The following is a 26,505-nucleotide window of genomic DNA, read 5'->3' as shown; positions in this document are numbered from 1 at the left end:
TGTGAGGTTTATTTCCAATGTTTATCTAAAGTACTTTTAAAACTTAAAATAAAGCATTATCCTCTAATCTGGACCTCACTTCAATAAGGCACCCTTACCCTTGATTTGGGTCCGAGATGAATTTATCATCACCCTCTTTTCATACTAAAGAAAAATATTACCAGCTTGCCCACAATACAAGATCATGACAAAGGCAGGAACAAACCATACTACACAGCTTAGGTCCACAATACTTTGGATACGAAATCTTCTGTATTATTCATGATATCAGAGAACATTTCTTAAGAAATTGCCACTCTTTCATAAAGATTAACTGTCTATTAACAGCTTCAGCTGTTTCACCGTCACACTTACAGAACTACAAACCATCAGTAAGATGCAGATGTAAAAACAACCTTACCAGTGCCAGTTGTGTGATCTCTTTTGTCTTATCATTTTGTCCTCGTACTTGTGAAACACCACAAGTAAGATGCAGAAGTGAAGGCAAAAATTACTTGTGTCTATTGCGCAATCGGTTTTGTTTGTCCTTACATTTGTAAGACACTAAAACTAAGATGTAGAAGTGAAGGCAGCCTGTGCAAGATGTACTACCTGATTCGTCTGTCCGCGTATTTGTAGGACACCACAACTAAGGTGTAGAAGTCAAGGCAGCCTTACCTGTGCAAGATGTACTACCTGATTCGTCTGTCCGCATATTTCTAAGAGACCACAACTAAGGTGTAGAAGTGAAGGCAGCCTTACCTGTGCAAGATGTACTACCTGATTTGTCTGTCCGCGTATTTGTAAGACACCACAACTAAGGTGTAGAAGCCAAGGCAGCCTTACCTGTGCCAGATGTATTACCTGAATTGTCTGTCCTCGTATTTGTAAGACACCACAACTAAGGTGTAGAAGCCAAGGTAGCCTTACCTGTGCAAGATGTATTACCTGAATTGTCTGTCCTTGTATTTGTAAGACACCACAAGTAAGGTGTAGAAGTCAAGGCAGCCTTAACTGTGAGAGATGTATTACCTGATTTGTCTGTCCTCGTATTTGTAAGACACCACAACTAAGGTGTAGAAGTCAAGGCAGCCTTACCTGTTCCAGATGTATTACCTGATTTGTCCCCTCCTCGTATTTGTAAGACACCACAACTAAGGTGTAGAAGTCAAGGCAGCCTTACCTGTGCAAGATGTACTACCTGATTCATCTGTCCGCGTATTTGTAAGACACCACAACTAAGGTGTAGAAGTCAAGGCAGCCTTACCTGTACCAGTTGTGTGATCTCTGTCAGGACCAGTCCCCGGGGTGGGGGAGCTGGTATTTGTCCTTGTCCAGTCAAAGTCATCTCTTGACTCTTGGAAGAAGCCACACAAACCGGTCTCAAATGTACAATTCAGGTCTACAACATAAGGACATTCCAGAAGCAAAGGAACACCTGTGTTAGACCATGACATCATCTTAAATTTGCAGTAATGTTACTCCATTGAGGACTGATCAGAAGTAAGAATAATTATATCTGCCTTGATTTTAAGCATATCCTGAGTTATAGTTCAGACTGGCAGTCAATCCAGTAAAAGCTTCAACTCATCAAAAATTTTTATAAAGTTTATGACATTCATATTTAATAAGTTTGTTGGATGGTTTAGAATATATATTTAAAGAATCTCTTTGGTCAATATCACTCTGGCCACGGTCATGCTGAAATACACAGTACTCACTGGTGTCATTGTAAATAGCTTCTGGGTCACAGTCCAAGAATTTAATGTCGTCAACAGCCATGTCTGTGTCTTGAGCACTGGGCCAAAGAAGCTACTTCTGCCCGGCATTGCCTCAAACTGAACCTGAATTCGAATGAAAAAACTTTCTTGGAAAATCGGTGTGTGCCAGTTTCTGTTAACTGTCTAAGTTAATTTGAAAGCACACGAAACAGTAGGACTCTCCTCAAGCAATCACGTTAATTCCTTTGCCTTCATGTACAAGTAACTACAATTATATTGTCCTGTGACTTCAAACATTCTCAGATTAGGCATACTTGCTAATGCATGTAAATACCCACTAATTAAATGTAATGCCTAGATTATATTTTACTCTTTACACTGACTGATTGTTTCCTAGGGATTAAACTTAGGCTTTATTAATTACCTTATACCCAGCATTCAACTCTCCGATGTCAACAGATGCTCGCTTCCACATATTGCCTTGGTTACCCGTCAGAGCAAACAGATAAGTCCCTGTCCTGTGGATTCAAACTGTTCACAAGCCGCACTCTCATGTTACCTGAAAGATCAAAGGTTTCCAGGTGTTAACTGATTTGACCATTCACAAGCCATACTCTCGTGTTCCCTAACAGATTTACAGGAGTTGACAAAGGTAAATGATTTGACTGTTCACAAGATGCCCTCTCATGTCAGATCAAAGGCAATAGTTTACAGGTGTTAACATGGCTGACTAATTTGACCTCACAAACTATACTCATGTTTTATTTATGACATACACTTCACACTCATACCTCCAGCTCCGTAAATATGGTAGAAGAATTCCATTCTGCAACTGGCTGCTGTGGCCTGTAAGACTGGTGTCTCCATCAGGGCGCGCGATGAGAACACCCCGCTGGATCCCTCCACCACCATATAATGACCTGTAACATCCAGATTTTGCCAAGCTGTCATATGGTGAAAATTACAACATATGTACAGCAGAAATTAAATTTTCACACATTACACATTCTTTTGATATCATCTACTTCAAAGATCAACACTTAATTCAAATGCTCGAGTCACCAAGGCCACACATGGTAATACATACACAATGAAAAAATGTTTGTGTTTTATATTTTCTTTACTTTACACAAATATTAAACCTGTTTCTCATGTAACACTGTTACACACATTATCTGTACAAAATGGCATGTAGATGCAGAATGAGGTCATCACTAACAGAAATTGATTTGAACAAAGCTTTTGTCTTTAAAAAACTATTTAGATATTAAGGAATGTATCTGTAAAACTGACCAATGTTGCTCCCCAGAGTGTGGTCAGTAGCTGGACCGTACCGACCAGGTGACACCCCGTTATAAAGGTGAAACTCGTACTTCCCACTGCTGACATCAGTCCATCCGCACTGAGAGCTCTCAAATGTACAAGTACCTGTCGGCAAGAGCAGATTCCCTTCAGTAGAATGGTGACACAGTCCACAAAATGAATCTGTGATTTTACAATGAACATGCACTTTATTTCAAAATACAAGGAAATGTATACATTTTTCAAAAGATTCCCTAAAACATGAGTTTTGTCCTACTTTATAGGCATTTCTGTGGGTGATATTCCTTTATTTATATCAATTAAAGGGCAGCAATATATCTAAATGTTGATTTAAAAACAGTGTAAGACACAAATAAATATATATATTGGCTGTATTTTAGACCTTTTGTGGCCAACACTTTTCTCCACCAGCTATATAAAGGTAGATTTCTGCTGACTTACCACAGTTGAGTTCATCTCTCCCGTCAGTACAGTCTTGCCTGAAGTCACACACCTGGGTCTGATTAATACACGCCCCATCAGAACACTGATAGCCACCCCTACAAACACTGGGTGTGGTCGAGGGAGGAGGGGAGCCAGAGGGCAGAGGAACTGTAGAAGCATAGATTAATGTACAAGTGTTATATGGCTTTGGTTTGATACCACCTGTATTTTAATTAACCTAACTGTCATGAATAGTTCTTGGACAATCTGTGGGCAGGTGGAAAAAATGAATAAGTAATACCATGCTTATCCATGTATTATGCAATCAGATTTATAATGAACTAAAACAGCACTACTTGAAGACGACGACATGTAGAAAGTTGGTGCAGAAAACCAAATAATACATTTCTCTATCAGTTTTTTTCCCCCAAAAGTAAAGATCCCTAATTCTTCACGTTTTTCATCCATTTTTTCTCTGCAACCAATATTTTGGAACATTCTTATAGAATTATTGGGAGTAGAGAAATGATTTGTACATATTTATGAAGCTTGTAGCGTCTGTGATAAAAGCATTTTAATAATAATTGTATGCATGAATCCCCTCCCCCTCCCCCCCCCCCCACAAAATGTACTTTAGAGGTTGAAGATTTACAGTACTGTATTTGATAATGTAACTACTCTTGGTGTGAAGTCACTGTAAACAGATCTTTAAATGTCACATTTTAATGTTAAACCCCAAGCACTCACTCACTTAAATGTCACATTTAAAGCCATGTTATATTTTTACTGGATTAACTCCCTTTTTTCTGCTAACAAGAATGTTTTAGTACCTGTCATAACCTTGCATTCAGGTGTCATCGAGAGGTCATCTACAGCAATGTCGCCAAGGTAACCACCAACCACACCCTCAATTATAACCTGCAATAAAAAGAAAGCCAATTAGTTGAATTTATTTGATTTTCAAATGTGCACTGACATACTTGTGTACTACCATATAATTATATTTCGTTTGGGCACACATCCTAAGCTCACAGTTTTACTGAACAAAAAAAACAGAAGATAAAAAACACACCGAGGAACTGCAAAACATTGATGAACATTTGAAAACCTAATGTCATATGTCAGACCACTCATATGTTCTTACCTGGAATGGTTGGGACTCAAAGATCTGGATGTCTGCTCTCTCATAGTAGTCACCCATATTCCCCACCCTGGACCAAATTTTCTTTAGCGGTCCATTGATAGAGTTTCTGGTGTAGACACTGAGAGATCCAATAGTTGTTCCATACATGTGGTAGAACAAACGCACCTGTGGGATCAAATTTAGATATGGGCTTTACACTGGCTACTTTTTATTTCTCTATAAAATCTCACTAGTCTAAGGCATTGACAATGGGGCACCATTTCCTGCACAAAGGTGACTTGAGCTCAAGTCAGACTGACCACTCTCTTTATAATACATAAGAAGTAAGTTATCGGTTTGCACACAAATTGTCCGAAGGACCACTGTTCTCTTCACAATACATAAGAGCTATCTCACCAGCTTGCCCACATATCCTCATTGCAAAAGCAAGAATGAACAACAGCCTCATGAGATTTAGCCTGAATCATTTTAAGCAGGAAAGGTTGCCCTTAATATGAAGAAAATGCATTTGACCCTGAATCAGGATGGGTCCAAGAAGTTTGAAGAAAACCTGAACACTTGACAGTTTACTGAAACTTCAAGCAAATGACATGACACAAAATTGCGAGTTTTACCATACAGATGGACGAAGTATCTCTCCTTTTCCGGCTGGTTGAGCTAGCTGAGAAGGTAGGACTGACCAATCGAGCTTTGTCTCCCTTTTTCCTGGGACTTGACGATTCAATATAGAGGTAATGACCTGCAACAGAGCCATGTGACAAAGGATTATAATGTGCACTGTTGGTAAAACGTTTCGTAGTAATGCAAGGCATAGTCTCAACACATCATAGTGTTCATCAGACTAACTGTTATTTAGTGGCAATATATCATATGTGTAGAGTTATTTCATGACAGTACATGGGAATGTTTGCCAGCATCCTGCGGATGAGTCGTGGGTTTACCCCGGGCTCTACCCGGTTTCCTCCAACCATAATGCTGGCCACCATCTTGTAAGTGAAATATTCTTGAGTACGGCGTAAAACACCAGTTAAACAAATAAATAAATATTTCATGACATATCTGTGATCAGTGTGCAATCAAGGCCACGAAAACAACAACCTAAGCAGATTGAAATAAAACCACTTGCTAGTAGCTTGAGAAAGATATTAGTATGAGCACCAAAATATTTTTATCGTAATCATGTGTTTTGGATCAAGGATTTTCTCTGCGGGTGATAAAGAGATTTGAACTCGGATTCCCTGGATCTAGATACTGGTACTGCTAGCATAAGCACTGGAACAGCTTTTCCCATTACCTAAGGAATACAGAAAGTTGCTAGAAATACAAGGAGTTGCTAGAAATACAGGAAGCTGCTAGCCACAAAACTATGATCTTGTTGTTATGATATCCTCCACCCCCTATTGAGTAAACTCAAAAACTCCAAAGTCATCAAAATTGAGATGAGGCAATTAGACGCATAAACCACTAGAATATTAAAGGTGTTATGCCATAGTTCAAACACCAAAAGACTGCTATCCTGAAATATCCATGCAAACACTTTCTTATCCACACAGACCTACTTTTTAAAATCTCATGTACATGTGCTATAAAACTTTTCTCTTTCGTCACTTGCCTGTACCAGTTCCTCTGGAGTGGTCTCTAGTAGGGCCTGTCCCTGACGTGATTGTCCTGCCACTCTTCCTTGACCAATCAAAATCATCTGATTTATCTTGTGACCAGTCGCACAGGCTTTCCTCAAAATCACAGCGAGCGGGATAAGAAGCTGAAAAAAGGGCAAAATGCTTTAATATTAGCATAAGAAAAAAGTTTTTTCATATACATGTTCAATCATTAGAACAAAGTTTATAAAAAACGGCTAAAGTATTATGTTTGCTTCAGCCAACTGGCACTGGATCAGATCACAGACTTGAATCTATCTGTCTTGAACAAACATGTAACATATACATTCTAATTTAGGTTTGGATTGAGCTTACAGCATTACTGTTATGGCTGTCTGGATTCTAGTCAATGATAGAGATTATATAATCAAGAAGGAATGTCCTCTCTATTCTATGCCTAAGTCGGGCCATGGCCAATGAGGTAGCAGGTTCATGTTCAAATCCTGCACCTGCTGGTTCAGCTGAGATGGTAACTGTCCAGAAAGGAGGTATGTCCAGAAAATCATGAAAGGTGGTGATTTACACTGACTGCGCCAGTTCCCTGTAGCCATCAACTTGATCACCACTGCATCATTCTTGAGTTTGGTATTAACAACCAATCCAAGAAATAAACAAATAAAGTAAGATATATACTATTTCACTACCCTTTCTTCTCAAACATTTTAATACTGTGATAAGGTCTTACCACAATTCTTCTCATCAGAGTTATCACCACAGTCATCGCTGAAGTCACAGACCATCTCCTGCTGCACACAGGACTTCCTCTCACACCGGAACTGGCTGGGCAGGCACGTTGGCTGGACCGCTAGCAAAACAACACCAGGTCATATAAACACTACAAGTTTTGACTACCTTTTACTTTACTATAGACGAAAGATGGACAAGTAACCTAATGGCCATTTTCTGTTCTTGACATTATTAAACTTCCTTTCTAGCCATAGGACTTTTCCAAAATTTGACAACTGTCCTGCTTCAGCTCACCACTCAAGATGACACTGACACTAATGCCAATTTTATGACACTAAAGGCAAAGCAGAAGAAAACTTTTAATTGGCCATAAAATTTCTGTAGACTTTTTATCAGACCCACTGTTGGTAATCACGGCCTTCACCAATCGTGCAACATAATATACACAAAACATACCTAATATCGTTCTTTAACTTGTAAACTGTAATATTAGCATACACTGTATATGAAGTTTAGTAGTTAATAATACACTGACAAATTCTGCCAACAGTATGACATAAAGTGATCAAATGTAAACAGGATGGAAAAGCAAACCAGCATATACAAGCAAATTTGAACTCCATGTTAACTGCTTAGTTACTTATAACTAGTTATTATAAATCCAAACTTACGTGGGAAGTTACAGTTAATAAACTGGATATCATCAATAGCTATGTCACCCAAAACACTGAAGGTACGTCTCCCACGGAAGGCCACCTAAAACAAAGAGACTTATAGCATTAATTACCAATATCTCACAAACAACTCCACAACAAAATGCATATTTATAGATCAAGACAGCCAATCAATTCCCTAATGGCAATGTGAGTGAGTGAGTGCCTGGGATTTAATGTCTTACTTAGAAATTTTTAGTCATATGATGGCGAAGAAGTCCTTAGAGTGCATGTAATGTGCCTCCTTGTTGCAGGGCTGAATTTCCACCCCTCTTTTATCTAGTGCTGCTCCACTCACATGACTTACCAAAGGCAAAGTAAGCCGCCCCACTCACGCCATTACATTGACCCAACCCAGGATTAAACCTGGATATACTGCCCCTGGACTGATCCATCGAGGCCGGTTCCCATAGTAATGTGATGGACATACCTATGTTATTTGATTGGTGTCTTACACCATACTCAAAAATATTTCACCTATACAAAGGTGGCCAGCATTATGATGAGAGCAAACCAGGCAGTGCCTGGGGGAAACCAACGACTATCTGCCGGTTGCTGGTGATGAAGCCGGCATGAGCAGCACTTGAACTCACAGTGACTGTATTGGGGAAAGGCTCCTGTGGAACTGCAAGAGTACAATCTGTACATGTATGTCAGTGACGTACATGTTCATGTATGCAATACATCTGTCAATATCAGTATTGTCTGAAAAATATGTGGTCTCCGTGGCCCAGTGGTTAGCCAGTTATTGCAGCACAATGACCCAGGCGGGTAAGATCCATTTCATGCTGGCTTCCTCTTCTGTCAGCAAACTCTGCAGTTTTCCCCCATCATAATGTTGGTCTCCATCTTACATGTATAAGTGAAAGAATGTTGAGTACCGCATTCAACGACAAACCTAGAAAGAACTGTTCATCTAAGTTTTGTGTATATTTAATGTAATCAATCCATCTCTGTTCATAAAGAAGTAAAGCATAAGCATAATGTATTGAGGGCATCCATCTACCTCAAAAGTGTTTGAGATGCGGCCAATGTCCACAGTGGCCTGCCTCCAGACATTTCCCCCATCAGTGCGGAGTTCCCATACAGTCGTTGATCTCCCACTCTCCCAAATGATCACGCTCAAGTAGCCAATTCCTACAGTCAAAATATGTAAAACAACAACTTTGCACATAAGAGGTTCAAATATTACATTATACATCACCACAGTTAATTTTTAAAAATAAAAACTGAATAGGCTGGTATAATTAAAAGGCAGTTTCTGTTTTTTTCTGTTTCTTTCTTCTCTTGGAGTTAAACCTCACTATTAACATTATTTCTGTCATACTGACAAAGCATCTGCTAGGTACATGTAGCACACCATAGAGGAGACACCTGACATGCCAGACATGACATGCTTCTCAGTCACATCATACTGACATCCTCTTTGGTTAAGTACCAAACCAGCTACCCTATGTTTTAGAATATGAAAGAGCAAATTTCATTGCAATCTATGCACATTTTAAATTTGAATTTGGAGACAAAACTAAATTTTTTCGATTGCCCAGTTACAGGGCTTCTCAAGGAGTGTAATTCTATCAGTGTACACAGAATAATACCTTCACAATATGCTTGAATAAACACCTTGCAAAAATGTGGAAAGGTTGAAGAATTACAGTAGTAGGTATATAATACCTTCTTACCATGAGAACCATCTAACAATTCATCTACTAAGTCCACAGAACTATGTCAAATAAATAAATATGGATATAAATTATATCGCTAAAAGCACCTACCTTTTCCATACATGTGATACCAGAATTGAAGTTGACAAGTGGAGCTGCAGGGTTGAAGTGGGTTGCCTACTAATTCTGCATAACTGCTCAAAGTGTTCTTGCCAGTGTTGGCGTCCAGGAACATGTAGTAACCTGAAAACAAGACAAATACAGAGCAGAAATAATGGGAACAGCAGTCAAACTAAGTAGAGTAGTTTAGAAACCTGGTGAAGTACTATATTTTCACCTAAAATCTGGCTCGTAAACATGCGCATTCAGAAGCAGAACAAAATCAAACTTTTGTCGCCAACACCTCTGATTAAAAATAATCAAAATTCACAAAAAAATGGAAAGTGGTTTTATAAGATGCATAAATTTAACAGGATCAAGCAAATACATCACTTGAAAAAAAATCTAAATTTTAGGTGAAATACCGTAAACCTTGATAATGAACACCTTTTCACTGCTATTTCCCAGGTAAATATCATGATTCAATTTAAGACCACTGAAATTTATTTATTCATTTATTTGATGGGTGTTTTATGCCGTACTCAAGAATATTTCATTTATACGACGACGGCCAGCATTATGGTGGGAGGAAACTGGGAAGAGCCTGAGGGAAACCCACGACCATCCGCAGGTTGGTGGCAGGTCTTTCCCCTTACGGCTTGAGAGGAAGCCAGCATGAACTGGACTTAAACTCACAGCGACCGCACTGGTGAGAGACTCCTGGGTCAATATGCTTCGCTAGCACGCTAACGGACACAGCCATAGAGGCCCCCGACCAATTAGATAGAAAATGGTGTCTGATACGCGTAATGAAGTGAACAAACTTCATAGTGTGGTCAAATTAAACTGAGTTAGTGACTTACTGCAAAATAACATTTTGCATCAGTTAAATGATAGTGGAATGTAACACAGAAAAGCAATAGTAGTTTTCATTTCGGTTAACAAAGATAGCCCAAAGCCAGATAAATGTTAACAAACCATATGAGTCTATCAAAGTTGAGGATTCAGTACCTGTGGCTCCTGCTAATGTATGATCAAATGCTGGTCCCGTGTTGGCTATAACTGTTTGATTCCTAGCTCTAGTCCACTTGTAGGTTCCTGTGCTTTGATCTTCCCAGGAACACAACCCATCCTCAAAGTCACAGTCCCCTGTACAATGAGAGACAGGTGAAGTGACATACTGACACAGGTAAAATGATACAAGTGGTAATGATAAACAGTTGATGTGACACACCGACACAGGCGACATTGACCTGTGAGACTAACACCATGTCAACTCTATATACCTTGCTTTCTGCAATCCAGTTCTTCCACTGATATATGTTTGTAATTCCATAAACGTGTGAAATACATCTAAAGTCAAGTTTAAATGAGTGTAAAGTAAACATTGTACATATTTTGTCGACATACTTGGATAAAAGTGTTTTCAAAATATGTATGCACTTGGACACTGAAAAATGTTCACCACAGTTTATTCAAAAAAACAATTCACTCTGAGTAGAGAAGAAATAATTACCGCAATTTTCTTCGTCTTGGGCATTCGGACAGTCAACTTTAAAGTCACAGAATTGGGTTGAGGGGACTTTGTTTCTTCCTGGATCCTCACAGCTTACAAAATGTGGACCCTCTGAAATAGATTAAGTTTCAGCCTTCCTTAATGAAGGAATCATAATGCTGACCATCGATGTATAAGTGATATATTCTTCAGTACAGTGCGAATCTCTGATCAAATGAATGAATAAATAATGAGGCAAACCTTAAAGCGAAGAAGAGCTATACCCTGCACAGCCTTAAAGATATAATACACAGGATGATTAAACCTTTAGAATACACTGACTTGTACCAGTAGTTAACCAGTAGCAGTCATATTAACTGCTATTGTTAAATAAGTTTAACAATACTACAGTACCTTTAATAATAATAATAATGAAGTTACCTGGTTCAATACAGCCAGTAAAATCCAAAGCAAAATCATCCACTGCTATATCACCTGTGACTCCGTTTCCAACAGTTCCTTCCACCAATATCTGCACCAATGACAAGCAATTATAAGCACAATTTATCTCAATTTAAGTCAGCAGCAAAATCGGACATCAACTTTTCTTAATGCTGTACACCAATATGTAGACTTTAATTAATGTGATTGCCAGCAGTAAAATGGGATATCAACTTTCCTTAATGCTGTACACCAATATGTAGACTTTAATTAATGTGATTGCCAGCAGTAAAATGGGATATTAACTTTCCTTTATACAGTACACTAACATATACACTTTATAAAGAAATAAAATAATGACTCCTAGAAATGCGAGACTCATTTTGAGCTGATATTTTCAGATATTGATTTTTATTAATATTTATACTGATTGACCAGGTAGAGTCTTACCACAAAGGAGTCTACTGGGGTGGGGATATTGGCTTCTCCCTGGATCCAAGCTAGGAAGCCTGAGCCCACCTTACTCCACACCTTCTGTTTGTCCATGTCCTTGTATTTGATGTACACAACCAATGAGCCCACATTAGCACCAAACATATTATACCAAAACCTGAAGCAGAACCCCTGGCTGGCCTGGTCAAGGGGGATAACTTCAGATATCAGCACAGCTGTGTCATTTGGACGCTGGGGATAACTGGATTCCAGCAGCATGTAGGTACCTAGATGTACAAAAAACATTTCTAAAGCAACAAGTCAGCATGATGCAACACTGGGAACAGTGTGACAGGACATTCAATAATGAGACAATGCATCTCAGGAAGTGCCTTCATACAACACGGCTGTCATTCCTTATATTTGTCCATTCACAACAACCTTGCGACTGGCTACGCAAAGGGTTATGAATCATCAAAATCCTTTTCAACTTTTTACATAATAGCATTAATAGCAACAGTGTATGAAAACATCACCAGACTTATCTTTCAGGTGCTCTATATACTTTTAGATACTATTTAGCTGCAAGCATGATATCAGACAAAGTCCTGGGGTTGAATCCATTTACGACTTACTTTGATATAAAATTTTAGATATTATTTGGGCCCCAAGTAGCTAATGTGGTATGCACCTACAGTTGCATAAATAATAAGTCACTAGTAATTTTTGTCTATACTGACAGTGCTATTGCTTTTATAAAGGTGTTTTGAACTTTTTTGGAAGGGTGGAATGATATACCCTACAGAAAAATTTCAACAGAAATATTTTATGACATTTATTTGCTTCAAAAAATGCAGTTTTGCCAGCAGGAGTTTAGCTCATTCGCCATAAATGTCATACATTTTCTAATGCATGCAGATCTTACCCTCTGCATTTCCCAGGGTGTGGTCAGAGCGAGGGCCTGTGTTAACTGTGGGACTGGCCCCGTGCAGTCTTTCCCAGTCAAACTTGTCATCTTTACTCTGTGACCACCCACACAGATTAAGTTCAAAGTCACATGTCCCCAGAGGTGGACATTCACCCTCATTCAGCAAAATGTCATCAAGGGCAATGACCCCTTCTTCTGAAGAGCCTCTTACAGCCTCAAACACGACCTAAACAGCAAGCAAAATTGAGTCCACTGTAGATAAAATGTGTATAAATTATCATATTCGTGCTTAATAATGTGGTCAAGATATGTGGAATAATCAAAGTGCCTGTAAGCTATGGAGAAGGTTATCCTCACTCATTGTCTGTAGTGCTCTGGGGTCAATCCCTGTCAAAAGTTCTTGTCTGAGTGAACTCAGATCATCTACATTACCAACCAAACAGAATTTTACATCCTAGGACCAAAACCTAGAAGGAATGTCAAAAGTCCAAAGAAATCATTCCATCCACAAATGGAATATGCTTACAGAAAACACCTGATGCAGATACAGGCTGACTGTATAAGTCATAGACGAAGAGTAACATGGTAGTGGAATAAAGGGTTACATCAAGGTAGATTAAGTTGGTGACAGACATTTAAACCCAGAGTAAGACATCGCTTGGCATAGACAAGGGCTTAAGACCCAGCTCAAATTGACTTCTGCATCCAGACGTAAGCGCTTGGGTACTGGACGCAACAAGGGGTTGCACAGATGGAATTACTCATGTGTGAGCAGTTCAGTCTTAAACGTTGTACAGTCATCAATGACTAGGGCTAAATCCGTATCCATAAACTGAGTTTTGTCTCAAACTAAGCTCACGTGTATCTTAAGTTTTGAAGAGCTTTATATCACACTTACCTGATACGGGTCAGCACTGCCAACCGTCACACTACCCTTATTCCACATGTCTAGCTGGTCACCATACAGTGACCATACAGCTTTCCCAAGCTGACCACTGCTGAACACATACACATTCAAAGTGCCCACGTCGTCGCCTCTCATGCGATAGTAGAATGTGATACACTGTGTGGCTGAAGGACTGTACACAGGGCTGTACACACGAGCGACTTGTTCTTCCTCCACTGCGGACAGGTCCAACAGGATGTAGTGACCTGCACAGGAGAACGAAAAAATACAACTGGGAACAGGAAGGAAGGAATGAATGATTACGTCTTATTGCCACATTGATAATATTTCAGGCATATCGTGGCGCGTACATAAAGAACAGGAGAAAAAGTTCACAGGTGAAACACATATGAACAAGGGATCATATATACTTATAAAACTGAATGGACACAACATTTATAACCAACACATATGAACAAGAGAATAGTATATTAGAACAGACATGAACAATTAAGGAGCATTATTACAAAACAGATGTGAACACGACAACAGTTTACTAGAACAGATATGAACAAAAGATCATTACATGTATTACAAAACAGATATGAACAATTAAGAGAACTGATCAAGGTAAACATTATCACAGAACAGATATGGACAACAAACTAGCTTATTAGAGCTGATGTGAATAAGGAAATAAAATTTAAAACTTTATTAGGTTGTGGACTACATTTACTTGCAGGATCATGGCAGCAATCAAACTGTCAACTGAGTAGGCACCATATTACATAAACCTGGATGACACAAATCTGAAGTTATGCAGTACCTAATGTGCTTCCATATGTGTGATCATTGACTGGTCCATTGTTTTTATGGGATGCTCTTGTCCAATCAGCATCATCCTGCTGGTCTTGCTGATAACCACACAGTGTATCCTCCTCAAAGTCACAGGTATCTACAAATAGATTGACAGGTAAATACAGAGTCAGGGGTACCTAGATGTACTGCACCACCAGCAGAGTCACAGGTATCTACAAGCAGAGTTGCAGACAAGCAGAGTCACGGGTACCATAAAGCAGAGTCGCAGGTATCTACAAAGTCACAGGTATCCACAAACAAAGTCACAAGTATCTACAAGCAGAGTCGCAGGTATCTACAAAGTCACAGGTATCCACGAACAAAGTCACAGGTATCTACAATAGGTACCTACAAGCAGAGTCGCAGGTATCTACAAAGTCACAGTATCTACCAACAAAGTCACAGGTATCTACAAACAGAATGATAGATATCTACAAACAGAACAATAAGTAAATACAGAGACAATGCAAATAGTTCCACTAGTTCACTCGACTGCTTATTAACTGTCACCAAGACAACAAGGATGAAAGCAGACGAATCTAAAAATTCCCTGTCTATGACATGGTAAAGCTATCAGACTTACTCATGGCAGGGCACTTGTCCAATATGACGCTGATGTCATCAAGGGAAACAACTCCACCCTTGTAGTTCTTATTAGCACGAGATTCCAACACGATCTGCAACAAGTTATTTTTTATTTATTTAACTGATGTTTTTACTTGACAGTAATCAAGTTAGTTGGTGAGTGAAACCTGGCTGATAACTAAAAACTTCTTGATATACAGTTGTAGCAGGAGCTAGGAGCTGGAATTGAACACATCACCTCATTGTTATGAACTGAACAAGTCTCAGCTGCTCGGCCAGCAAGATCAGACAAAAAGATATAACACACAAATAGTCATATATGAAAACAAACCACAGATTGTCATCTTATAGAGTACACAAAAACAAAACCAGGATAATAGACTATTAACAATATGTCTCACTGTTTGGAGTGTCGGCCATGTATTACAGCAGGAAATGGGAATTTATTTATTTCTGAGACGGGTGCAATAATCTTGTCATCAGATATAATCATATTAAAGGAAAAGCCAATGTAAAGATGATGTTAGCATCAAGAGAAAGACCTCTTGAAAACTGATATAACAGCATTTCATTTTGAGATTATTTTTTTTCAGTGAATAAAATCAATCAATGTTCAAATTGTAAGGTTGGTTATTTTGGTCCATTCATCAAACTGCAACTTACTCTGAAATGCATCTCACATTTTTTCCTTATATTCACACACAGCAAATTCTTTGTAAAGTTTACATTATATATCATGTAAACAAGTAATCTTTAACTGAATAAGAGCTATTCCAACATTATAAGCTGTGTTTTGAGTGGCAAAGACTTCTTGTGATGCCACACTACCTAAACACCAGCTGCAGTCACTTTACTAGCTCCAGGGCACCTGCCTAATTTCGACCGAAACCTTAAATCGGATATGCATGAACCTTCCTGAACTGTCCAGCTGTAGAGAATAAACAAATGTAAGGATAGGTGTTACATGTACCTGGGCACCAGACTGCTGGGGGAGTGCTATCTGAGCATAGTTCCACTGTGCTCCTTTAGACACATCGCGAGTGAAAACAGGGTCCCCAAGAGAGCCCTGCTGGAGGTAGACATTAAGAGTATCCACATCCTGTCCGCTCATGTAGTACCAGAACGTCAGGCAGCACTCCCAGGGGTGTACAGTGGGGGCTTAGCAAACGAGCAGAGCTGTTAGCAGATCTCGAGGTCCTCCCATAGACATAGTGACCTAAAAAAGGGGATGAAAATTTGGAAAATATGTGAAGTGTTTTTAACCAGAAAAAATACAGAGTGTCCTCACTTCTGTGAACATTTATTAATTTAATTTTTTTACTTGATTGGTATTTATCATCATACTTGAGAATTTTCACTTGCATGACTGCAACTGAGACAGCCAGGGCCCTTTTCTTATGGATCACAAGACAAACCTAAGATCAACCACAGGAATAAATATGGGCAGAATCTCTGATCAATACTTTACTAATTTTACTTAGTCCATCCTTTTGTCTATCATTCTAATCAAATAATGTGTATTCAGCCTATCTGCTGCTGATTATATCTTACCTTGATAGGAATCGGTTGTATGGTCATACTTGGGTAAAGTACGGACGGCTGCTTTGTTACTGATAAGACCCCAGGCAAACTTTTCAGTGGTATCCTGCTTCCAGTTGCACAAGCCATTCTCAAAATCACAAGCAAATGTCGTTGCTGAAATCATTCCAAAGAGATGTTCACATCTGCACCAAGTACACACAGAAGTTCAGGAAAAACACTACTTTAATTATTTAATACCAGTCCAACATAAACAAAGCAGAATTGCCAACATTAAAAGGCAAATACTAAGTGAAAGTGGAAACACAACTTGTTCCTCCTACTGATAGAAACAAGGGGGGTAATTCTGCAATTTATAATATAACAATGATGCACATTCGTTGCTAAAATTTCATGAACCCTAATGAAGACATGGAAGTTTGTGACATGATATCAACTAGATTTAGAGATCTTCTTGCAGCAGAAAGGAAAAACCATTAAAAAGATGCGTAACTAACACATAAAAGTTAATGACTTTGATCATTTACCTCATTTTTCAGGCTGTTATGGTAATCAACAGCAGAAAGAACATGTTAGTAATGCCAGCCTAGTATGAGCCTGACTTCACATTGATCTTACCTGGGGTGGGTGTGGCAGTGGCTGTGGCAGGGGTGGGGGTCATCTGCAAGGAGCAGAGACCAGGAGTTATCCTAATGTCATCCAGGCCAATGTCACTGGTGGAGTTACTCCCCTTGACAGCCTCAAACACAATCTTGTACTCATTGATACTCGTTACATTCACCTTTCCACTTAGCCACACATTGCCATGGTTACCAGACACAGAAAACAGTGTTGTGTTGATGGACTGGACAAGAGTGATAAGATGTACTGCAAAACTTCCTGTGCCTAAAGAAAAAAAAGGTTCTCTTCATGTTACAGCACATTATCCAAAAAGCAAATATCTAAAGAAACACAGTATTTCACAGCTACATGTAGAAGAGATGTTATTCTATATATTGATTTGAAAAAAATATTTATTCATTTATTCAACTGAGCTATAATGCCATATTTTAATGAAATGACAGGAGTTAAGTTTATGGATTGATGAAGCAATACAACAGACAAAGAAAACAATATATACAATTTGTCTACCGTAAGTCTCAGAATGACTGCTATAAATTCTGTCTGGCAACTCTGGCATTAAGAAAACTTTCACTTTCAAGTATAATTACTGAAAAATAATTTAAATAATTCTTCCATGAGGATCCCAGAAAATGAGTTAGGATACAATTCAGATTAAGATTTAAGACTAACCTCTCCCTTTTGATGCACTCACCTGCTCCATACATGTGATACCAGAAAGTCAAACAGGCACCTGTTGTCGGGGACAGGGATTCAGACACGAGCCACGCCTTGGATCCAGGCTTCAGCCCTCTAGTGCTGGACTCGATGAACATGTATGAGCCTACAGACGCAAAATTCCAGCATGTAGCAGTGGTGAACAACAGTTAGGACAATAGATGGATTACTCTAAAGACAAGGCCAACAATACTAAAATGTCCTCCGGTACTAAAAGTAAATTAGTCAATAATAAAAAAAATTTTCATGTTAGAGATTTTTTTTTCACAATTAGTTTTTCATACTAGTACTTTCAAAATGCTATTTTTTTCATACTTTTAGCATTTCACTTTTTTGTATTTTCAAAATATAACTCCTGCAAAAATCAAAGGTGGGTGCTCACACATGGTCAGCATTATGATGGGAGGAAACCGGGCAGAGCCCGGGAGAGACCCACAACCATAAACAACATGTTGCTCGAGAGGATGGAGAGGTAGCCAGCATGAGCTGGACTTGAACTCACAGCGACCGCATTAGTGAGAGGCTCCTGGGTCATTATGCTGCACTTGCAAATCTGTATGACCCATTTTCATATAATGGACAGTTTATTTAAGGAGGTGAGACAAATCTGTCAATCTGTATGAAATCATGAATGAATGTACCTGAATCTGAGTTTGTTGTGTGGTCAATCTTAGGGCCTGTGAAAACAGAGAGTGTTATTCCTGATCCTCTCAGCCAATCAAAATCATCGTCAGGTGAGTTCATGTAACCGCACAGTCCGGCCTCAAAGTCACATGACCCTGGAGGAGGGCAAGGTGCGGGGTTAAGGTAGAGGTCATCCAATGAAATCGAGCCCCCTGGGGACCTGCCAGCAATGCCATCTATCACAATCTGAAGATGAGAAACATACTGGTACAATACTTATCTATAAAGCTTACAAATACAAAAAATGATGAGAAAGAAAATACCAAAAAAAATCTAAATTACCTCAAGCTAATCCACTATTAACATGCATTGGAATCAGCCAAGACATTTTATTCACATATTGTTTGAAGATTATGTAGACACATATGTCTGGTTTATAGACGGAGGAATCCAGTCAGATCCCCAGAAGAAACCACCACTACATGCCAGGTATTTGTCAGGTACTTCCCTGATGAAAGGCCACAGCCAAATGTTCTTATAGGTCAAGGGCCAATGGTCAATACTGCCAACATACTGTAGGAAAGATACTTAATAACACAGTGAATGGTTGTATATGTATGTCTTCACTAGCAAAGCTTGCCTACAGTGACAAGAATATATCACCTAATAACTTTTTTCTTGATTTCTTTCCCTACAAATACCAATAGGGTTGCTCTCTACATTACCAACAACTTGTTTTACCTTTGCTCTTATATAAAGAAGTATTTTTAACTGAAATGTAGTATATTATAAAGAGAATTATTGTAACATCTTTATACACCCTTCTTGAGACCAGGCTTACCAGCTGGGGATTTGAACCAACAATCTCTGGGTTTTGTGTTCATGCTTCTGCCAAAAGACTGAAGGGAAACTCCCCCAGCCCGAAGGTAGATAAAGCTTATATATCATCCCATTACACTACCTAAATGCTCTTGCTATAATACCTGGTAGCTGTCCGTGGGACTGTGGATAGGGATCTGAGCAAAGCGCCACTGGTTGAGCACATGGGTGTCTAAGGAGCTAGAGTCCTCCCCTTCAGACCCTCCAACAGCCTGGCTGTTCACTCTCACAATCCCTGTAGTGGGTCCAGAGATGTAGTAGTAAAACTGGAAGCATTCTCCAATGGTGGAGGTGGGTGGGAAGACAGGGCTGGTCAGCTGAGTGAAGTCACCGATGTGGGAGGAGGGGCCCAGCATCAGAGAGATGAAATGACCTGTGCCAGCAAGTAAACAAATTATCAAATTGGTATGGTAACTGACATGGAAGCATATTTTTGAAGAATAAAAGAGGGAAAGTGCCACATGGAACAATGTATATATGGAGATAATGAAAATATTCTTGCTAATATCATGATGACGTAAACAACACATCTCTGGAAACTTTTATTTTATGATCACTTTTATTGACATTTCCTTTTGCAGGGAAACACAACGCATTTAGAAACTTCTATTGTTAACCACGATTTATTTATCTGATTGCTCTGTCTATGCCATACTTGAAAATTCTGCATATATAGCATGGTGGTCAGTTTTATGGGTGGAGAAAACAAGAGTACCCAGAGTAACCAAACGACTTCTGGCAAATTTACTGACAAACTTTCCTACTTACCTAGTGGTTTTCAACAAACATTAGACCCTACAAATGGCCTCAAGAGCAATTGCCTATTGTCACTATGGCTCCAAATGCAGCAAGAGCAGGAGCAATCCACAGTTAATGAGAACTGATGTCTTTCATTACAAAGTTATGCATGAAGTCACCTAACTGAATGATCATAAAGTTAGTTTGAATGCCAGGTGTGTTACCTTGAGTCGTGTGTGTGGTATAGTCTACAGAGGGTCCCTGTTGAGGCTGTGTCTTGTCAGGGGTCAGTCGGGTCCAGTTGAGAGGCTGGCTCATATCCTGGCTCCATCCGCAATAATCCACCTCAAAGCTGCATGTCTCTGCCACAGTACATAACATGTATTCAGGGTGGATTTGTGCTCAGTTTTTTTTAAGGCATATTTTACTAAGTAAATTTGGACAGACACACAAAAAAGCACAATGTAATACCATGGTAATCAATACATTGCAATACCACTGTAATCAATACATTGCAATACCATGGTAATCAACACAATGCAATACCATGGTGATCAACACTTTGCAATACCATGGTAATCAATACAATGCAATACCATGGTGATCAACACTTTGCACTACCATGTTAATCAATACAATGCAATACCATGGTGATCAACACTTTGCACTACCATGTTAATCAACACAATGCAATACCATGGTGATCAACACTTTGCACTACCATGTTAATCAACACAATCCAATACCATTCATGTAAACACATACATGTACATCTTGAATTACTTAGGTTAAGTAGGCCAATATCTCAGCCCCAGTCAACTGCTTTATGGCAAGATTCTACCTTGACAGCCTTATAATGTCTGGAAATATTGAATCAAAATGACTTCCGTTTTTAAGAGTTACACAACCCATTATTTCATTTCTTTGAAAAGTTTATATATTACTGTGGTGTATGATGGGAAGTTGATAACCCACTTTGCTGCTGGGATTGAGCGTTTAGTCTACATTACTGTCAGAAGCTGGATTTGAACCACCAATCTTGTGAAAAGTTACCGCAGGTGGAAACACCAGGAGAGCTCCTGAAGCGTTGTAAATCACACATGAAGAAGATTCAGAAACTCGTCTGTGTTTTTAAATGATGCATCTGAACTCACTCGTAGCAGGACAGGGTGCTGTGTCCAAGTAAATGTCATCTATAGCCACGTCTCCCAGGCGTCCCTTTGCCATCACAGCTTCGACTGTTATCTACCAAGAAACAAAACAGTTGTCAGAAATCGCAGTGTGAGCAGTGATACCTTTAATTTCCTAACATGACACTTAAGACAACAACTGTCAGTTATGAGCGTTTTTTTTTTTTTGTCAGATTGATGTATGTATTCATTTTATATTTTATTTTATATGATGGCAGCCAGTCATACAGGTGAAAGAAACCGGAGTGCTCAGGGTAAACCTCCAACCTCTGGCAAGTTATTGAAGAACTTTCTCACATGTGATGTACAGGTATGCAGATATACTGGTGGAAGAAAAGTGGTTTTCAGCCAATGTTAGGCTGTATTCCACAGTTAATGACAGCATGATACCATTTCTTAACATAATACTTCAGATAGCAAACTTCAGAATATCTAGTATCCAGAGATTCAGGTGATCTTCAACTAAGGCCTCACCACCGCTGCCAACCATTTTAATACTGTCACCAAAGCCTCACTAACAATGAGATGACACTGATTAAATTAAAAAAGAACAAGAAAACAAGCATACAGCTGTCAACATCCATAACAGAACAAAAACAGTCACCATTTTGTTGAAAACAAACAAAAAACAGCTGAAAGTCAGAAAAAGAGATTTGAAAGTCTGACAGGTTCTCCACTTCTCATAGGGGATGAATAATCCAGAGCAACTGATACCTGATAATCATTAAGTGACCGAATGGTAAACTGTCCAAACATCCACTTGTTTGCCTGAGTGCCTGACTTTTGCCAGCGCAGTGTTCTCTCTCCAGAAGTGCTCACATACACATTCAGCTGTCCAATGGTGGGGCCATACATATGGTACCAGAAGGACAGACAGTTCCCTGCAGTCGACGAGGCCGCAAGGACAGGGGTCTGTATGGCGGCAGAGTCGCCAGACTTTCCATTCGGTGAACTCTCCACATATGCATAGAATCCTGGAATATTACACACAAGGCATTGAATAGTGTGCACACTATTAAATCAGACCTACAGCAGTTCTTGTTTACATCAAGTGTATGCATGTTAATTCATGTTTTAAACAATGTAACATTTTGCAGAAACTGTGTCATCCTTACGAAATTCTTTGTTGGGCATAACGTGAACTGATCAGAAAAATTAGAGTCAGTCAATTTTATCTTTTATTCTGGCAATGCGAAGGATAGATTTCGAAGAGATTAATATTGTAAAAGAAGTAAAAATCCCAAGAAAATCTTTTGGATAAGGCCTTTGTTTTTCAAAGGGTCGGTTGCGTTATCAATGAAAATATTTTTTCTGATGGCCTAAACAGTTTAAAAATGTACTTTTAACACAAAACAAAGTCCGATAGAATTTAACATCAAACAAACTAAATTTTAATCAACACCATATCTGAGTGCCTTTATATTTAAGTTTTAGGCCAAAAATTTGGTCCAATATTCTCCTTGTACTGGGGCTCAGAGATTGTAATCAAATTTTTTCCATACCGTCACCACCATGTCCAGTCAGAGGGCCTGTCCCCCTAGTCAGCGTGCTGCCGTTGTACCGGCCCCAGACATAGGCTGAGGAAGGGGAGGCTAGCACAGTCCAGGCACACAGGTCTCCTTCAAAGTCACATTCAGCATAGGTCGGGGCTGTTCAAGACAGGAAACCATGGGTCTGAGATTAATACCTACATAATCTGTCAGGTCTATCAGTAATGCCAAACAAGGTTACATGATCTAGTTCTACCCTAATTCTTCAACACTCTGACATATTAAAACCCAACTTTCAGAGCAATTTATGCATGGTTTTAATCTGATTTTTGAGATTGGCTGGGTTGGCCAAATAGGTGTAAGTCTGTCAGTCTTAGAACAAACTAATGCATACTCTCAGAATATGCTTAATTGAACCCTAGGTTCAGTAACAGATGGATAAGTGAATGAATCAGCAGTGTTTCAACCATGACGTTGGACAGTTTTGTCAGTAGTACAGCTAGACAGCCCGAGAAAACATTTATTATTAAGCTTGTTAAAAGTGACGTACATGTATCAGTGATGTCGGCATAGTCAGGCACAACCTGACAGTCTCCAGCCGTAAATGTTAAATCATCCACTGAGATGTCCCCAACTGCTCCATAAGACAGAACAGCCTCGAACGTCACCTGTAACACACACCCATGCACTTAATTTGCTTAGTAAATTCTTAGCTAAGCATTGGTGTGCATATTTTTATAGAATATGATTTGGTGTAATTTTAGTGAGCAGTTCGCCAAGTAAGTCAAGAATGTAGATGAAAACTAACTGATATGTGTACCTGTTACAAAATCACAGTGGTGTGTGGACCCTATAAGCAAAGGTTGCGTTAACTTGGTATTTAAAGCCTGCTAATGATGTGAGTATCTATAGAAGTATACGTACACCTGTACAAGTAAGAGCATTTGCCCAGTAAGAGTTGTGTGTATCTGGTAAGTGAGGCTTGTAAAACAAATTAATTAAAATGAGACTTTTCTTAGCTTTTACATCAGACAAGGTACAAAACTAAGGCTAAAACATCTTAATGATCTACAGGTAAAATATTTTGATTTATTAAGTTTCTCCCACTCTTAACACACGTATAAAACATGCATAAAACATGCATAAAACATATCCAATGCTAGAATTTTTGCAATAGAAGAGTTTTAGCATTTATAATTTATGTTCTGCAATACCCTTGACATAAATGTATCATGTGTCGGAGATATGTCACTTCATGTTAACATCAGGCATGCACAAAGTGGAATCAAATGATGTCCTTTGACATTAAAAGTCTACATGGCACACTGCCACTTACATGGCTATACATGTAAAGTGAGTTTTGTCCATACCTGGTAAGGATTCTGTGTGTATTGCTGTCCAATGGGTAACTGACCGTTCAACCAATCGGAGCCAGCATCGCCATCCAGGCTCCACCTGGTGGATCGGGACTGATTATTGGCCACGTCTGTCCTTATGTAGATGTTGAGCGTACCAATGTCTGCACCGTACATGTGATACCAGAAACTCATACAGACTGACTGGTTACTGGGCGGGAACACGGTGCTGCCCAGCAGGGCCACATCGCCTGCTTTTTGTGGTTTGCCCGGCTTCACATACATATATGTCCCATCTTTTGTGCCCAACGTGTGGTCGGAACTTGGTCCCTTGTGTGTAGACATCTCTGAGCCGTGACCCCTGACCCAATCAAAGTCATCACCAGCCTGGTTTGTCCAAGTACATAGGCCATTCTCAAAGTCACAAAAACCTGAAGAGCACAAAAATAAAGGTATATGTGATCAAAAACACCAGTATTTTTAAGTTTTGAACTTGAGTCAAAACTTGAAGTGAGGTCATTTGTGTGTGTGTAGCTATTTTGAAACAGAAAACACATAGACATGACAAATGTAACTGTGCACTTCTGCAATTCCTGTTAAATTCATAGTTCCACACCGTTCTGTCATAACAACCAAGATCATGTGACCCTCATACTGTCCCATACAAACATCTGAGGACTTGACACATTTAAATTAACTGTTCACTTGTGGATCTGATTGGGCTCATTGATAATAATCTCAGACAGAAGCTGGTGAAAGCCTGAACTCCATATAACAACACTCTGTTGGTTGTGATATTTACAGGCCCAAAATTCACATTTTCCAGGCTACTTGATATAAATATTCTACACTTATGCACAATTTACAAGAACAATGATCTTGATGTCTTTCACTTAAAGAAAGCAGCATACTAAGCAATTTTGAAGATTCTGGAAACTATTAAATTTCTCCAACAGAATATCAATATACTGTGTACATTAACTCTGACTGGTTCTGTAGTCTCAATTTCAAGGTTTTTTAAAGGCCTAAGTGCAAAAAAATCTTATTTTCCAGGTTTATAGAGGCCGGGAAAACTTGATTTCAATATTCCAGGATTTTCAAGACTTTCCGGACCTCATACACACCATGTGAATGCTGCTCAATTATCGAATCCCATTTTTACAACAAATAGTATCTACCTTATGGTGACAGCAATGAGTAGAAGACATGATTACCTGGTTTTGAACATGTCTTGTCTTTCAGGCTGACATCATCAAGAGCAATATCCCCAAAACGTCCTAATCCATAGACCCCTTCAAATACAACCTAATGGAAGACAACAGGCAAACATCAATAACCTAATTAAGACAAAAGACAAACAATAACATCTTAAATTTCTTTTAGGCTACACTTCCCTATATCAGGAGAAGTAATAAAATCCTTAGTCAACCAGAACCCAAAGTTTGTGAAACTATTTGCTGATTTAAGTGAACACTGACTGTGGCTCAAAATACCTTTTGTCAATCAAATATCATAGGCCCGGGTGTAGATAGTAAGTTGTTTTCAAAATAATTTCCTTATTAGAATTTTCTTCTACAACCTACACTGATGATTGTTTAAAATAATATAACATCATGACTGAGCATAAAGGTGAAATGTTATAATTTTAGATTTTCTTTTCACTGAAACTTCAAGCAATAATATCTTTTAACCGACTTCATAGTGACAGCAGACAGCTTCCATGGACATACTTTAAAGCTCTGTGCAGGGTGTAGAGTGACCTGGCCTTCCAGCCACTGGTTCCCTTGGTCAAAAGCCCTTGACCACAGTGGACTTCCCAGCTGACCATTGGCAACAGTCTGAGTGGCATTCAGCAGGTAGATGTTAAGCCAGCCTATGTCTCTCCCATACATGTGGTAGTAGAACTGCAAGCATTGTGCATCGGACGTATGAGTGGCCAAAGGACTAGTTAAATGTGATTTGAACTTCACCACTTTTGATGCAAGCCTGGAGGCCACATACACATAGTGGCCATCCTTAGAGTTGAGAGTGTGGTCATATTTGGGGCCAGTTTTGAATGTCTGGGTGGATCCTGCTTGCCATGTCCATCCTGGCATGTTCCCATCATCTACCTTGTAGTTACAGAGAGACTGTGACTCAAAGTCACAATCAATGACAGTTTTTGCTGAAAATAGATCAAAGTCATATATATAAATCTCATAAAATCTCACAATCATATCCTTTACCTTTATCATGTCACCTTTGGTGGAACTCTCTGTGATTACAGTGGTGAGAGGTTCCTTGGTCACTTTGCTGCTATAGCATACTAACCACTAG

General features: G+C 39.1%; 1 protein-coding gene across 1 annotated transcript in view; it reads right to left on the bottom strand.

The window, feature by feature from the left end:
- The window catches only part of LOC135467268 (MAM and LDL-receptor class A domain-containing protein 2-like), a 147,268-nt gene that overhangs the window by 36,443 nt on the left and 84,320 nt on the right, over window positions 1–26,505 (bottom strand). The window contains 39 exon segments of the mRNA XM_064745034.1: window positions 1,247–1,381; window positions 1,692–1,778; window positions 1,781–1,823; window positions 2,125–2,211; window positions 2,213–2,259; window positions 2,492–2,620; window positions 2,994–3,128; window positions 3,465–3,614; window positions 4,277–4,364; window positions 4,591–4,755; window positions 5,205–5,329; window positions 6,203–6,352; window positions 6,934–7,053; window positions 7,607–7,691; window positions 8,655–8,785; window positions 9,424–9,555; window positions 10,423–10,560; window positions 10,928–11,038; window positions 11,348–11,438; window positions 11,798–12,066; window positions 12,705–12,933; window positions 13,606–13,859; window positions 14,420–14,548; window positions 15,035–15,128; window positions 16,007–16,169; window positions 16,171–16,252; window positions 16,588–16,731; window positions 17,194–17,460; window positions 17,891–18,019; window positions 18,555–18,783; window positions 19,521–19,789; window positions 20,379–20,516; window positions 21,309–21,399; window positions 22,059–22,318; window positions 22,847–22,993; window positions 23,385–23,502; window positions 24,205–24,620; window positions 25,404–25,494; window positions 25,920–26,353. Of these exon segments, the coding sequence (XP_064601104.1) occupies window positions 1,247–1,381; window positions 1,692–1,778; window positions 1,781–1,823; window positions 2,125–2,211; window positions 2,213–2,259; window positions 2,492–2,620; window positions 2,994–3,128; window positions 3,465–3,614; window positions 4,277–4,364; window positions 4,591–4,755; window positions 5,205–5,329; window positions 6,203–6,352; window positions 6,934–7,053; window positions 7,607–7,691; window positions 8,655–8,785; window positions 9,424–9,555; window positions 10,423–10,560; window positions 10,928–11,038; window positions 11,348–11,438; window positions 11,798–12,066; window positions 12,705–12,933; window positions 13,606–13,859; window positions 14,420–14,548; window positions 15,035–15,128; window positions 16,007–16,169; window positions 16,171–16,252; window positions 16,588–16,731; window positions 17,194–17,460; window positions 17,891–18,019; window positions 18,555–18,783; window positions 19,521–19,789; window positions 20,379–20,516; window positions 21,309–21,399; window positions 22,059–22,318; window positions 22,847–22,993; window positions 23,385–23,502; window positions 24,205–24,620; window positions 25,404–25,494; window positions 25,920–26,353 (6,102 nt within the window).

Source organism: Liolophura sinensis, chromosome 6 (assembly GCF_032854445.1).
Source record: "Liolophura sinensis isolate JHLJ2023 chromosome 6, CUHK_Ljap_v2, whole genome shotgun sequence".
Lineage (NCBI taxonomy): Eukaryota > Metazoa > Mollusca > Polyplacophora > Chitonida > Chitonidae > Liolophura > Liolophura sinensis.
Note: the sequence above shows the minus strand (reverse complement) of the source record. Positions and strands in the feature narration are given on the sequence as shown.